The sequence below is a fragment of the Suncus etruscus genome, chromosome 20, assembly GCF_024139225.1.
Source record: "Suncus etruscus isolate mSunEtr1 chromosome 20, mSunEtr1.pri.cur, whole genome shotgun sequence".
Taxonomy (NCBI): domain Eukaryota; kingdom Metazoa; phylum Chordata; class Mammalia; order Eulipotyphla; family Soricidae; genus Suncus; species Suncus etruscus.
The window spans coordinates 29,902,143-29,917,567 of record NC_064867.1 but is presented as its reverse complement, the minus strand read 5'-3'; the positions used below and the strand labels follow the sequence as shown (position 1 = coordinate 29,917,567).

Genomic DNA, 15,425 nt, shown 5'->3' with positions numbered 1-15,425 from the left:
ACCTCTGAGCATTACCAGGTGTGCCCCCCCCCCCCACCAAAAAGAGCAAAAGAGATACTAACAAACAACAAGAGAATGGAGCGATAGTACTACAGGTAGGGTGCTTGCCTCGCACATGGCCAACCCAGATTCAATCCTCGGCATCTCATATGATCCCCCAAGAGCCACCAGGCACAAGGCACAAATGCTGAGTGAACAGTCAGATGTAAGCCCTGACCATCACACACTGAGGTGTGGGACCTCCACCCCCCCAAAAAAAAGAGATAAAGAACTCAAGGGACTGGCACATAAGCACTGCAATCCCAGTACCACCTGGTCTCCTGAGCACTAGAAGAATGGTCCCTATATAAAGCAAAAAAAATAGTATTTTGACTTGTCACATGTCCAATATGGGTTTAATCCTCCCTGGTATCACATATGATGTTCTGAGTACCACCAGAAATGATCCTTGAGCAAAGCCAGGTGTGGCCCAAAACTTAAAAAAAAGGGGAGCCCTAAAGAGATAGCTTACTGGGCTGAATACATGATTCAGATATGGAGGCCCAGGTACAATCCTAGTACCACATAGAAATAGCCCCTAAGCATCTCTAGGTGTGGCCTAAGAAAGACATCTTCCTTGTATTAAGGTGAAATTTAGGGGTCAGGGAGGTAGCTGAGAGGGCTGGAGAGCATTTTTTAACCTTCTGGAGTCACAGCTTCAATCACCAGCAGCACTACGCTATGAGTAGTTCCTATTTGGGTATGGCTCCAAAATAAATACATAAATAGATGAAATTCACATAAAATATACCTGCCGCCTCCATTTCTCAGCTTTGGGCAGCTCAGTACACTCTGAGGCTAGGAAGGGTCTTCTTTCCTAAGAAACAAAATAAGACATGACTACCGTACCACTTAGATGCTTTCTATGCAGCCATTACAACTGACTCAGGCCTAAAGTTAAAGCAACCCATGGCCTAAATACACAGGATATTATGCCGCACTCAAAAACTCCTTCTGGGCCCAGAGAGATAGCACAGCGACGTTTGCTTTGCAAGCAGCCGATCCAGGATCAAAAGTGGTTGGTCCGAATCCCGGTGTCCCATATGGTCCCCCGTGCCTGCCAGGAGCTATTTCTGAGCAGACAGCCAGGAGTAACCCCTGAGCACCGCCGAGTGTGGCCCAAAAACCAAAAAAACAAAAACAAAAACAAAACAAAACTCCTCTTTAGAAAAACAACAACAACAACAACAAAACTCCTCCTTAGAACAATTACAAAGCAAAAGCACTGACTGCACTGTATCTAGTGCAAAAATAATTTTTTGGAAAAGTTAACTGTCCAATAGAGAAACTGTTCCATAAATGGAGGTCACATCCATTCTATGGTCCAGATATAGTACCCTAAGAAAAGAGGGTTGTGATAGCGCAGCAGCAGGGCGTTTGCCTTGCAAACAGCTAAGCCAGATGGACCTTGGTTCAATCCCCAGAGTCCCATATGGTCCCCCCAGCCAGGAGTGATTTCTGAGCGCATAGCCAGGAGAAACCCCTGAGCATCACCAGGGATGGCCCAAAAAACCAAAAACCAAAAAAAAAAAAAAAAAAAAAAAGGGCTAGGGCATTTGCCTTGCATGCAGCCAAACCAGGATGGACAATGGTTCAAATTCCAGCATCCCATATGGTTCCCATGCCTGCCAGAAGCCGTTTCTGAGTGCAGGGCCAGGAGAAACTCCTGAGCACCATTAGGTGTGACCCAAAAACAAAAAGAAAAGGGGAAAAAAAGAAAAGAGGGCTACTTTAGAACAAACATACTCCCAAACTTATAATTTAGAAGAAAAAAAAAAACATAACAATGTGAAAAATAGTACTTCTCCCTAACCTGGCTGAATCTCTGTGAGTTGGGCTTTTCCCCAGTACACATCCCATTTCCTATTCCTCAATCTTAGATCAAGCTGGGACAGTAAAAAGAAGCGACCATCTTATTATAGGGGAGATGGGAAAATGGCATTTTTGGTACAGTTCATAAGTATGATCCAACACCAACCTTCACTTTCCCCTCTTCCAGTTGCGCTTGGCGAAATCTTGCTAAGGCCGTCCTAGGAGGAACAGAATTAGATACATCAGACACTGTTCACTTTCTAATTCCTGGATAGGTTAGCTCAGCTCAGGACTACATTTAGTGTCATTCATATATAAATTTCAGAAATTACTAACTTATGGGTTTGTATGTTCCAAGATGAAACACAAGAAGAGCTCTATAAGCCAGAGAGAGTAAAGGAAGTAAGGCACTTGCCTTGCATGCTATAACCCTTCGTTTGACAACCGACTGGCACCACATATAATCCCCAAGCAATGCCAAAGTTGATTCCTGTGCAAAGAGTCAGAAACATACCCTCAGCATTTCTGGGTATGCCCCAAAATCCAAAAGGGAAAAAAAAGCTATTTGTGTTCCTAAACAATGAAGATCCACAGCAGGGGGCCGGAGCAATAGCACAGTGGTAGGGCATCTGCCTTGCATGAAGCTGCCCAGGGTGGACCTGGGTTCGATCCATGGAATCCCATATGGTCCCTCAAGCCAGGAGCGATTTCTGAACGCATAGCCAGGAGTAACCCCTGAGCATCACTGGGTGTGGCTCAAAAACTAAAGGGGTTAAAAAAAAAAGAGCATTTATCCAACATAAGTACTAGAAGATGGCAAAAAATATACATGGGTGAACAGAAGGGCAAATACAGAAATATAACTTTCTGTTTGCTTATTCATGGGGGAAGTTTGCACAGGGATCACTCCTGGCTCTGTACTTGAGTTTCTCCCTGTGGTGCTTAAAGGCCCAAGGGATTGAACCTGAGCTTCCTGTATATAAAGCACATTCCAGCCCGTTGAGCTCTCTCTCTAGCCCTGAAATGTATCTTTTGTTTTTTTTTAAATATGGAATGCTTCACGAATTTGCGTGTCATTCTTGCGCAGGGGCCATGCTAATCTTCTCTGTATTGTTCCAATTTTAGTATATGTGCTGCCGAAGCGAGCACCTGAAATGTATCTTTTTTTTTTTTTTTTGGTTATTTTGGGCCACACCAGGGGGTGCTCAGGGGTTACTCCTGGCTGTCTGCTCAGAAATAGCTCCTGACAGGCACGGGGGGCCATATGGGACACCGGGATTCGAACCAACCACCTTTGGTCCTGGATCAGCTGCTTGCAAGGCAAACGCCGCTGTGCTATCTCTCCAGGCCCCCTGAAATGTATCTTAAAGGCTCACAGTGGGTAGAGAATTTGCTTTGCTCACAACCAACCTGGGTTGATCATCCCATATGGTCCCTGAGCCTACCAGGAGTAATCTCTGAGCAGAAAGCCAGTAGTAACCTCTGCGTACCACCAGGTGTAGCCTAAGAACCACAAATACCCACAAAAGAATCAAATGCAAAAAGCACTCCAGAATGTGATTAAATGACATTAAACGTACTAACACTAAATTGATACTTACATGGCCTTTTCCGCATTTCGAGCCTAAAATAAAAGACGAGAAAAAAGAAGATGAAAGAACTTTTTTTAAAAAAAAAATGTAGTTTCAAAGAAAATTTTGAAAGTGACAAATTCACAGACAAGATGCTAAGAATTAGTATATCAACCCCAGTACCAACAAATAAAAAAAAAAAAATCCAAATCCCACACATTCAAAGGGATAATATAAAGGATAACAGGCTTGTCTTGCATAAGGCATATCAGAGTTCAATCCCCAGTACCCCATGTGGTCCCCCGCAAGTTTATCAGAAGAGTTCAGAGCTATTAGTAAGATCTGAGAATAGCTGAGCATAGCTGTAGGAAAAAAAAAAAAATCCAAATCTTGGCTTTATGGTACTTTATGGTACTCCATATATTCGAATCATATTTTCTTCTCCACTGTCCTGTCTTTTGGAACTGACTAACTTATATTCATCCTTCAAATTTTATTGGTGAGGAGCCAGAATGGTGGTGTAAGCAGTAAGGCATTTGCCTTATACTAGGAAGAACTGTAGTTTGATCCCCTGGAGTCCCATATGGCCCCCCAAGTCAGGAGCAATTTCCTTTTTTTTTTTTTTTATTTTGTTTTTGGATCATACCCAGTGATGCTCAGGGGTTACTCCTGGCTATGCGCTCAGAAATCACTCCTGGCTTGGGGGATCATATGGGACACCAGGGGATCAAACCACGGTCTGTCCTATGTTAGAGAGTAGCAAGGCAAATGCTCTACCACTTGTGCCACCTCTCCGGCTCCAGGCTCAGGGGTTCCTCCTGGCTCTACGCTCAGAAATCACTCCTGGCAGGCTCAGGGGACCATATAGGATGCCGGGATTCGAACTCCCGTCCTTCTGCATGAGAGGCAAACGCCCTATTTCCATGCTATCTCTTCAGCCCCCTGAGTCTATTTTTTTTAACTTTATTGATTGATTCATTGGTTTTGGGCCAAATCTGTTGCAACTCAGGGGTTAATCCTGATTCTACACTCAAAAATAGCCCCTGGCAGGCTGGGGGACCATATGGGAAGCTGGGAATTGAGCCAGATCCATCCCAGGTCGGCCACATGCCAGGCAAAATGCCCTACCGCTGTGCTATCCCTCCGGGCCCCTACAAAGTGAGTCGTAGATAAGCACAGTTACACTAATATGTGATTTATTCCATAAACACAGATCAGGCAGATAATGTTTTCCAGATCTCAGTGTGAGTAACACGTTCTTGCTGAGTGGGACCTTGGCTTTCACTCCTAGCTACTCTATTTACTATCCCTGAGAAGCATACTCTTCAAGCCTCAGGTTCCTTACATTACAAGAATGAAAGCGCTTGTCTCATGAAAAGTCATTGTGATGAAACAGTGAGCTAATATGTGAAGAAACTTGGGTGTGCAGTTTGCAGATGGCAGGCAAAGTGAAGCCAAAGATCCATTTAAACCTCCTGTCTGGGGGCCAGAGCAATTAGCACAGTGGTAGTGTGTTTGCCTTGCATGCGGCCAACCCCAGTTGGATCCCAGTTCGATTCCCAGCATCCCATATGGTCACCCAAGCCTGCTAGGAGAGATTTCTGAGTGCAGAGCCAGGAGTGACCCTCGAACACCACTGGGTATGACCCACAAACAAAAAAAAGTAAAATAAAATAATATAAAATAAACCTCCTGTCTATTTTCCCTTCCAATAAAGGCAGAAACAAACTTGGCTCATGCTTGGTGGGTAAATAATAAAGTACCTACCAATAACTAGGATGGCAAGGTTGCTCTTAAGGACCAGCCTACATGTACAAATTCTTTCACTAAAGCCTACAGTTTCCAAATAGTCAATTTAGTATTTCTCAAAGTCTACCTAGTTCATGCTAAAACCACAGTGCCAAGACAGCTGGAGCAATAGTAAAGCAGTAAAATAGTAAAATAAATAAAATAGTAAATAAATAAATAAATAAAAATCAATTAATTAAACAGTAAAATAGTAAAGCAATAGTTGTCTTAAGGCATGCAGCCTACATAGGTTCTCTGGCACCAGATGGTCTCCCAAGCTCACCAGGATTGATCAATCCTTGAGCACTGCCAGGTGTGACCAAAACAACAACTACAAATTGATGTGATAAAAGCATGCATCTGGGGGTCAGAGAGATAGCATGGAGGTAGGGTGTTTGCCTTGCATGCAGAAGGAAAGTGGTTCGAATCCCGGCATCCCATATGGTCCCCCAAGCCTGCCAGGAGCAATTTCTGAGCATAGAGCTAGGAGTAACCCTTGAGGTCTGCCGGGTTTGGTCCAAAAACCAAAACCTAAAGGCCAAAAAGAAAAAAAAAAAGCATGCATCTGAGTGATAAAAGTCCACAAATACCAATGTATGATGGTGAGAGTCACATAAATACCCTGAAATTTTGAAATAAAAAACATAAAGGTCCAGGGATATTTCTCCCTGTTAGGGAGTAGTGAGAAGAGATTAGCAGAGTGTAGAAAAGAAAAACCCCAAGGGGCCAGAGCGATAGCACTGCAGTAAGGCATTTGTCTTGCATGTAACTAGCACAGGATGGACAGCAATTCGAATCCGGGCATCCCATATGGTTCCCCGAGAGTGCCAGGAGTGATTTCTGAGCACAATGCCAGGAGTAATCCCTGAGCGCCACCCAGTGTGACCCAACAACCAGAAAATGAAAATCCCCAAAAGGATAAGCCAGAGCAATAATGCATCTCTGGACTATTTTCTGTGCAGCAACAGAGTGCTTGGCTTTCATGCAAGAGACCCTGGTTCGGTCCCTTGCATCCCATATGTAGTTCCTGGAGTCCACCAGGTCCCTGAGCACAGAGCCAGGAGTGTGAGCCTTGAAGAAGCAGCACCAGGTGGCAGGGCTGTGGCTCGATGGTCACATGCGTGACTTGCACACGTAAAACCTGGGTTAGAGCCCATCCCTTCCCGCCCCCCAAAAATAAAGAATATGGGGAGAAGTGATTTGGGGCCTAGCTGCCTTCCAAAGGGCTGCATGGTCACTCAAGTGTTGGGAAGGAAGGAAAGGAGGCCCCAAAGCATGATCTGTTCTGCTCAATTTCCACAACTCGTCCCTGGTGACCCAGAGGAGGGGGAAGGCCCTACACCTGGACTCTGCGAGCACTGTGCAGAGCCACTGCACACCATTTAGTCCTTGCAACCGGAAGGGAATCCCCAAAGCACCGAGCCCACCCACATAAACGTCTAGCGGGGCGCCCCTGAGCACAAAAAGACCCCCAATTCCCCAGGACACTCACCATAATGCTAGTGAGGGCGCCGCCGGCCTCGAACCCCGCAACCCGGACGAACGAACGAACTTCACAGCCGGGGCTGTGGGTCCAGATAGGAACTGAAGATGCGCACGCCTGCGAGGAACTGAAGTTCCGGTCGGAAGAATTGGATGCGACGGACCGGAAGTGGTCAGATCTGATTGGTTGGAAGGCCCAAAAGGGCACACCCCTTCCGGGAGGAAGCTTTTTTTTTCCCCCCCTGGCGAATCAATGGCGGGCGCGTCGACACGCATGCGCACAGAAAGGAAGTGGTTAGGAGGATTTTTAGCGCCTGCGCAGTGTGAGTGGCCTGTCCAGGTTCAAGTTCGCCCTCTTTAATTGTTGGTACTGCGGAAGAAGGGGAGAGGCCTGTTGGTATATATTGAGGTTGGGTGGTGACTGGATTGTTGCTCATTCCAAAGGTACCCCCCATTTTGATTTTTTTTTTTTTTTTTTTTTTTTTTTTGGTTTTTGGGTCACCCCCGGCAGCGCTCAGGGGTTCCTGCTGTCTCTACGCTCAGAAACGCTCCTGGCAGGCTTGGGGGACCATATGGATGCCGGGATTCGAACCACCGTCCTTCTGCATGCGAGGCAAACAAGCGCCTTACCTCCATGCTGTCTCTCCGGCCCCCTTGGTTCACTCCCGACAGTGAAACTTTGATCCTTTTGTTTTATGGTTCTGAATAAAAATTATTCTGGGGGCCGGGAAGGTGGCGCTAGAAGTAAGGAGTCTGCCTTGCAAGCGCTAGCCAAGGAAGGACCGCGGTTCGATCCCCGGTGTCCCATATGGTCCCCCCAAGCCAGGGGCGATTTCTGAGCGCTTAAACAGGAGTAACCCCTGAGTGTCAAACGGGTGTGGCCCAAAAACCAAAAAAACAAATTTTGATTAAATGGACTCACAACAGGCTGGATGAAAATCATGAACCCGCCTCTGCTCGATGCCCTGAAATTCCAGTAGAAGCTCCACCGTCTAACTCACGGGTGCTGGTGTAACTAGTCTGCATTTGCCTGGAAGTTTTAACCTGTAACTTATGCGGAGCTTTACCTTTTTTTTTTTTTTTTTTTTTTGGCGTTTCTCCTAAATGAGCTGATGTATTTGGTGCTGAACCAAGTCCAAGGAATAAAAGGCCACACTTCCTTGGAGGTGGAAGCTCTTTTACAAAGTTGGTATGTTGTCCAGAAACACAGCCAGCCAGTGATGGTCACATTCCAGAAGACCTTTAGCAAGGGTCTGTTCGATGAAAGAAGCCTCTAACAGATTGATTCTGCGGGCTACACCCGCGTGGTATCAGCAACTGAGGCAGCTGTGTGTGGTGTGATTCTGGGGGTGGTGGATACCCCAACTGCAGCCCTGAGCCGAGGCACATATCTGTGAGGGATGCATCTGGCCTGTGGTACAGGACTGAAAGAAGTGAAAAACATTTTCCCCTAAGGTTGTTCCTTTTTCCCCTTTACACATTCCTGATGGGAGTTGTCTATCTCTCATGCAATGCAATGTTCCCCCTCACCCTCCCCTCAATGTATCCTAACAGACCATGAGTTATGTTCCTTTAACTGCCTGCTCATCTCTTATCTACTGAGCTACAGGCGCTGATGTACCCATTTGCTGGCTTCCATGGTTTTACAGACCCCGCAGAAATCGTCTTGAGGATCATCCTTATCTCCGGACCCAGATCCAATTTCTCCTACATCAAAGCCCATTCCTGTTTCTGCTGTAAAAATAGCACAGCCTACCTGAAAACTGTATAAAAACCACCTGATTTCAGACCTCGAGGTTCGCAACCTCTGCTCAGCTCTGAGCACGTTTCGAACCTCTGACCGGCCAGAATAAATAAACGGAACTTGCTTGCTATTGCTGAGCACGTGCCTTTTTCACTATTCTGCGCTGGACAATTGGGGAACGGGTCGTCCGGACTTTTCAGGACCAGAAAGGACAATCGCATAGAAGTTCACTGGGCTACTGTTCAAACTTGCCCATGTGGGGCAAACAAAACACACCAAGCAGCATATGACAAGAACGTGTTTTGAAGATTTAGGTGAACATCAAGCCATACCAGACTCCCCCGCCTTCTAGCACCTAGGTGTGATTTCTGGTTAAAGGGCTAATGGGAACTAAGTCACAGGAGTAGGTGCACTCAGGTAGCTCATGAAAAATAGGGTACATGCCTTCCCCCTTAAATTGAGGAAGGTGATAGTGGAAACTGCCATCTTGAGCTCAGAAACTGCAAGTATTGAGGCTACTGGTTCCCACCCACAATGAACATCTAAGTTCTTAGAAACAAACTCGTTGATTTTTCAGAGGTAGTGTTGGGATGGTTTCGGGCCACAACTCAAGGCTCAGTATATCTATAAACCTGTTTAGGAATCACTTCCTTTTAGAAAGGCAGAAAGGCTAGATTGAGGCCAACCGGCCTTCCCAGCTCTCTCCAGTCTTGGCTTTAAAACAAGTGGAGTCAATCAGGATGGAGGTCAAGGTAAACAAAACATTGGTGGTTGAGTTATGGTACAGCAGATAAGGTGCATGTCTTGCACACAGCTGACATGAGTTCGATCCCAGCATCTCATCTTCTTGCAGAACTGGGAATTAAGCCCATATATAAGCAAACTCTTCTTTGCCACTGAGCCACATTCCCTGACACATAGCTATTACGTTAAAGACACAAATAGTGCAGCAGGTAGGACAATTGCCTTGTGTGGGGCAGTCGCATGATTCCCCTGGTACCCATACGAGTATGCCCTGAGCATTGCTGGATGTGGGCCAAAAATGTCTTGTCTTTAAATGCCAAAATTAAAACTCACAGGTCCCTCCCTACTTACCTTGCCATTAGCACAACCCCCAAAGATGTCAAACACTAAAGCTTCAATGGAGAGAAGGTACATGGGTAGAATGTACCCTCACAATGCCCACAAATCCAATCAACCTTGAAACCAATGAGCAGGACTTTCCAAGTGTTAATTATAAATAAAAGTAGGCAATTTTGAGCTGAATTATCTGGTGATCCTATTAACCCCAATATCATCACAAGCACCCAGTTTAGAAGGGCTGGAGTTCCAAAGCAACGCTGCATGGAAGGGCCATTGGCCTAAGTATTGAAGAAATGCACAACATGGTAAACCTTTGGCATCCTAAACTAATACATAATGCTTTCAGTGACCAAATTAGTTTACAGAAGTTGTGTGAAACTAATAAAAGTCTAGCAGCTCAGCAGTGTTGCAATTAAAAATTTAAACATGGTCTTGGAATTGGAGAACAGATGGGAAAGGTGTCTGCCTTGCAAGTGCTAGCCAAGGACCGTGGTTCGATTCCCCCAAGCCAGGGGCAATTCCTGAGCACTTAGCCAGGAGTAACCCCTGAGCATCAAAAGGGTGTGGTCAGAAAAAAAAAATCCATAGAAGTGATTGTACAAATTGTGAGACTTCTGGATTTTACTGGGAGTACACAGGTTTAGGTACTTGTCTTGCATGTAGATTTTCGTTTTTCCCTGGGGGAAGATACTTGTTCTATTCTTCCTATTGACAGACTACTTCCCAAAACAGTTCTTAAATCTCTTATATCTTTTTTACCCCGGAATACTCTGGCGTTACTCCAGGCTCTGCACTTAAGAAACTACTCTGGGGCCCGGAGAGATAGCACAGCAGCGTTTGCCTTGCTAGCAGCCGATCCAGGACCAAAGGTGGTTGGTTCGAATCCCGGTGTCCCATATGGTCCCCGTGCCTGCCAGGAGCTATTTCTGAGCAGACAGCCAGTAGTAACCCCTGAGCACTGCCGGGAGTGGCCCAAAAAAAAAAAAGAAAAAGAAACTACTCTGGCAGTGCTCAGGGGACCATGAGATGCCAATGATTATACCCATGTTAGCCATTACAAAACAAGCACTACTAGACTATCACCCTGACCCACTGCATGTAATTTGATCCCATGTACTACTTGTTCTTCCCCCAACATTGCTGGGTTAATCCCTGAGAGCAGAGCTAACAGGTCCCTCCCAGCACCAGCAGATGTGTCCCCATTCCCAACACCCAACAAAAGATAGAATGTCAGGGGTTGGAGCGATAGCACAGCAGAAAGGGGTTTACCTTGCACACAGCCAACACAGGACAGATCTCGGTTTGAATCCCAGCATCCCACATGGTCCCAAGTCTGCCAGGTATGACCACCCCAAAATCAGAAGTTAAAATGTCAATTCTGGGGGCCGAAAAGATAGCACAGCAGTAGGGCGGTTAGAATCCCGGCATCCCATATGGTCCCCCATGCCTGCCAGGAGCCAATTTCTGAGTGTAGCGCCAGGTCAAGTAACCCGAGTGCCGCCGGGTGTGATCCAAAAATAAAAACAAAAAATGTCAACTCTGCTAGTAAAGACCCAGAAATAAGGTCTATAAATTAGCTTTTCTAGGGAAATATACAATATAAAACACTAGTAACTGGGGTATTAACACTGGGTATTAACATAAAGGGCCAAGCACAAGCTTTGTATGTGGAAGCCACAGGTTAAATCCCTAGCGCCACAGAATTACCCTAAGCACCATGAGTAGCCCTTGAGAACCACCAGGATAAAGAATGATTTCAAGAGCTGATGGCATACAGAGTGTATTTGAAATTCTCCTAGCTTTTGTGATGTGACCAGAGAGCTAACACAGCAGTCAGGCACTTTCCTTGCATGCAGCACTCTTCAATCCTGGAAGTCACCAGCAGTGCCAGGTCCCCCAACCTGTTAAGTCAATTACTTCCCAGGGCTCTACTCCACCTGAGTGCAATTCAGGCGAAGGTCCCTTTGTGGCTATTTTGCTGCACAAGGTATTAATGGGGGTTTTGGAGAGCATGCTCATTCAAACAACACAGATTTCTTAGGTTGCACACGCAGTTTAATCAGTGTCAACGCAAAAAGTTTTGAGAACACTTGTCTGCACACTTTTGTGCAGCAAAGGACCTTCCAAGAAAACACTGGTAGAAGCTTAGCATAAATGCAAAAGTAGTTTAGGGAAGCAAAGAAGTTCTAATATTGTCTTTTGGGGGGACCAGAGTACAGCAGGTAAGGCACTTACTTGCCTTATACATGGTCAGCACAGGTTCCATCCTGGACATCCAATATGGTTTCCCGAGCCCAGCCAGACTGTAGAGCCAGGAGCAACTCCTGAGCACTGCCAGTATGACCCAAAATAAAAAAAATATCCCAAATGAACATGAACAAAGGACATTGAGATATGTTTTCTATTTCCCTGCACATCTGAGAAGGCATCAAAAGCATATGTTCCATTGTAATCACTACTGGACAGTACCAAAACTATGGCTGAGTACAAAAATAAAAGTCCAAACTTGACTTTTTAGTCCTCCACATTGCCCTCTTTAATATAGCATTTTGCACTATATACAGTAATGAAAATTTGAAACAAACAAGAACTTTAGTCAAACTCCCCTTCCTCCTCCAACTTTATTGAGTAGTTTAAAATTACACTTCTATTTTCTAGGACTTCAGTTGCTTTTACCATCTGACTTTAAAAACTGATTACAGTAAAGGAAACACAGTTGTCTAAGTGATATAGTATACAAAAATAACATCTTGATTTCTGTGAAAATGCAATTCTTTTCAATTCCTGAATAGCTCCAAATTATGCTAAGCTCTTGAGCATAGATGTCAACTCTGGATTTTAGGTTAACTCTGACAGGAGAAGTACTCTTACATGTGTGTAATCACCCTCTGAATATCTAGCATCAAGACTGTGACTGTGATGTGTTATTCCCGTCACAGCTTGATTTCTTTCGGAAAGCCAACACACATGTGCTTTCCATTTTGTTTATTCCCAACTCAACTATGTTCTATGTAGGGCCTGATACAGATGTTACTTGATGTTATTTAATAGCTACTGAGGTCAGATAATCCAAGGCCATCATTATGCTAAAATTAAAGTTGTTTATGGAAGTTCAGTCACTTCCAGAATTGGTTTTATCTCCTACATGGGAACATATTCAAGAAACCCAGAATGGGCTTACTGGTCTGACTCAACACTTCCCATCCATCCCTATTCACCAGTGGCGTGGAAAGGGGGTTCTTTAACAAAGCATTATACGTAACACCTCTACCAAACTAAACATAAACTTTTTTTTTGTAGTTAAATGCAGAAAGTCGATTTTTTTTTCCACCCCTTTCCTCCTTTTACACGGCAAGTAAAGCTCACTGGCCTGGGAGTAGCCTCTATCTGCCAACCTTTGGCCAGTGAAGAGGATTCAGAGAAAAATAATACAACCATCAATCAGAAAAAGGAGGGGCGACAAAGGAAAATAATTAAGCTGTAGCCTCAATCGTGCATTCCCGTGCAAGGTGCCCTGACTCGCCACAGCGGTAACAGTTAACTTCACTCGTCTTGCTGCAGTTGATGGCTACATGACCAGTTTCACCACACCTAGAAAAAAAGAAAGACAAGTTCTCATAGTGGTGTCACAAATGACTTTTGAAAGATAATAAATTAGACCTTAGAGACTAGAGAGACAGTAGTGTTAAGGCACTTGCCTTGCACACAACTTGGCTCAATTACCCACTTCCCATATGGTTCCCTAGAACAGCCAGGAGTGATTTCCCTGTGCAGAGCTAGGAGTAACCTTGAGCATTATCGAGTGTGGCTAAAAATGTACAAAAATATACATAGAGAATGCTAGTTATGTATGCTGAAAAATTTGATCAGCTCCCAAGCCAACTTTCAATGCGTATAATCATTCACAAAGTCCTTTTTTTGTTTCTTTTAGGGCCAGAGCCAGCAGAGCTCAAGGGACCAATGGGAAGCTGGAGTCAAAGCCGGGTGGGCGGGCCCGGAGAGATAGCACAGCGGCGCTTGCCTTGCAAGCAGCTGATCCAGGACCAAAGGTGGTTGGTTCGAATCCCGGTGTCCCATATGGTCCCCCGTGCCTGCCAGGAGCTATTTCTGAGCAGACAGCCAGGAGTAACCCCTGAGCACCGCTGGGTGTGGCCCAAAAAACAAACAAACAAACAAACCTGGGTGGGCCCTGTGCAAGTAAAACACCTTACACACTGAGTTATCACTCCAGCCCCTTTTCCTTCTTTCTTAGCTATAAAGCCATGCCACTGTTAAAAAAATCTTTGCAGGGACCGGAGAGATAGCATGGTGCTAAGGTGTTTGCCTTGCGTGCAGAAGATCGGTGGTTGGAATCCCAGCATCCCAGGAGCAATTTCTGAGCATAGAGCCAGGAGTAACCCCTGTGTGCTGCTGGGTGTGACCCAAAATCCAAAAAAAAAAAAAAAAAAATCTTTGCAACAAGCTTTCTACCAACGCCATTGTAGTACCTTACCTATAGCACTTCACTTTGGTGCAGTCTTTTTGAATGTGTCCAAATTCTCCACAAGAATAGCACTTCTGCTCATCAGCGTGGTCACAGTCACGAGCCAGATGGCCTGGCTTGCCACAGTTGTAGCAGCACTGCTCTCGCTCTCTCTTGGGCTCCTTGCAGTCCTTGGCAATGTGGCCACCTCTACCGCAGTTATAGCAGGCTTCAACAATAAGGAAAAGAAGCAGACCAAGACTATAAAACCTGTACAAAGTACTACTGTCTCTACTACACAAAGTCTCAGGTAGAAAATTTCTCCCAATGCTACGTGAGAGCAATACATGCTTCCCTCGCCACACTCTGGGAAAACATAAAAAGTGTTAAATACTTACCATCCTCCTGAAGATCACAATCCTTAGCAAGATGGCCAGACTCACCACAGCGGTAACAGATGTCTGGAAGAGACGAGGAAACAAACTGGAAACCTATTTAGAAACAAAAGATGTGGCTAATTAGACCAGTCTTGATAGTAATGAATACTGACATACATCATAATTTTTTATTCGACAAAAATACCTCTATCCGAGGTAAAACCACCTCTGCCACGGCTTCTCATTCCACGACCACGGCCTCCACCAGTGGGGCATTCCCGGGCCCAGTGGCCAGATCTTCCACATTTGAAACACTCGTTGCTGCTCATGGTTGCAGTTAGATCTTCAAAACACAAAAATATGACATTAATCTACTTGGTCTTTTATTTAGCTTTTAATTCCTAAAGGCACTCTCAACAATACACACAACATAAAGCTCAATTCCAAGGCCCCAGGAACCAGAGAGCCATCATAATGGTAGAGGCCAGGAACTTTCAAGGCCACACCGGGGGGCTGGCTCTCAAGAAGCCAGATAGTGCCAGGTTAGAACCAAAGTACATGGAAGACACATCAATCCTGGTACAGAGTTCCTAGCCCATACCGCTTTTGTAATTTATATATAAGAAAAAAACAAGGCTGAAGATAGTACAAAAGGTAGGGTTACTAGCTTTGGATCTAGAAGCAGCCCTGAACACCACAGGACGTGCCCCATCCCTTAAAAATACAGAAAAAAAAAAAAAAAACAAAACAAAAGCACGGTGTATTTCCCTCTTCAGAACCATTAATATTCATGAAATATACCTGGTTAATTAATGGTAAGGAACAGACTATTAATTAACATCAGTTATTCAAGATAATTAATAATAATTTATTTCCATATCTAATTTAAGAATTGAATGGTGGGGCAGGGAAGGTGGCACTAGAGGTAAGGTGTCTGCCTTGCAAGCGCTAGCATAGGACGGACCGTGGTTCGATTCCCCCCAAGCCAGGGGTGATTTCTGAGCACATAGCCAGGAGTAACCCCTGAGCATCAAATGGGGGTGGCCCAAAAACCAAAAAAAAAAAAA

At 45.0% G+C, this 15,425-nt stretch overlaps 2 protein-coding genes and 1 non-coding gene across 7 annotated transcripts in view; all 3 read right to left on the bottom strand.

Annotated features, from left to right (window-relative positions):
• Positions 1–9,539, bottom strand: part of ISY1 (ISY1 splicing factor homolog) — a 28,111-nt gene extending 18,572 nt beyond the window's left edge. The window contains exons 1-5 of the mRNA XM_049766094.1: positions 9,532–9,539; positions 6,703–6,871; positions 3,453–3,475; positions 2,018–2,069; positions 791–856 (exon numbers count right to left, since the gene is read on the bottom strand). Of these exons, the coding sequence (XP_049622051.1) occupies positions 791–856; positions 2,018–2,069; positions 3,453–3,475; positions 6,703–6,871; positions 9,532–9,539 (318 nt within the window). The remainder of the gene's footprint in view (positions 1–790; positions 857–2,017; positions 2,070–3,452; positions 3,476–6,702; positions 6,872–9,531) is intronic.
• On the bottom strand, positions 2,894–3,000 carry LOC125998310 (U6 spliceosomal RNA). The gene has a single exon (XR_007491901.1). It is a non-coding gene; the product is annotated as a U6 spliceosomal RNA (small nuclear RNA).
• Positions 9,540–12,441: 2,902 nt separating the features above from the next.
• CNBP (CCHC-type zinc finger nucleic acid binding protein) lies at positions 12,442–14,711 on the bottom strand. 5 transcript variants are annotated; one of them, XM_049766553.1, is made up of 4 exons: positions 14,564–14,711; positions 14,380–14,472; positions 14,012–14,210; positions 12,442–13,110 (listed from the first exon to the last, which is right to left on the bottom strand). In XM_049766553.1, exons 1-4 carry the CDS (start codon positions 14,685–14,687, stop codon positions 12,993–12,995), a joined length of 534 nt encoding a protein of 177 aa, XP_049622510.1. In that variant the 5' UTR covers positions 14,688–14,711; the 3' UTR covers positions 12,442–12,992. The 5 variants fall into 5 exon arrangements, with proteins under 5 accessions (XP_049622510.1, XP_049622508.1, XP_049622509.1 ...); XM_049766551.1 differs by having other exon boundaries at positions 14,012–14,218; positions 14,382–14,472; XM_049766552.1 differs by having other exon boundaries at positions 14,012–14,215; positions 14,382–14,472.
• Between the last annotated feature and the right edge of the window lie 714 nt (positions 14,712–15,425).

Coding starts and splice junctions, on each gene's coding strand:
- CNBP (XM_049766551.1), bottom strand. CDS start 14,687: ATGAGCAGCAACGAGTGTTTCAAATGTGGAAGATCTGGCCACTGGGCC. Junction 14,219..14,381: donor GATTGTGATCTTCAGGAGGA/TGGTAAGTATTT, acceptor TCTTTTCCTTAT/TGTTGAAGCCTGCTATAACT. Junction 13,111..14,011: donor ACCAAAGTGAAGTGCTATAG/GTAAGGTACTAC, acceptor CTTTTTTTCTAG/GTGTGGTGAAACTGGTCATG.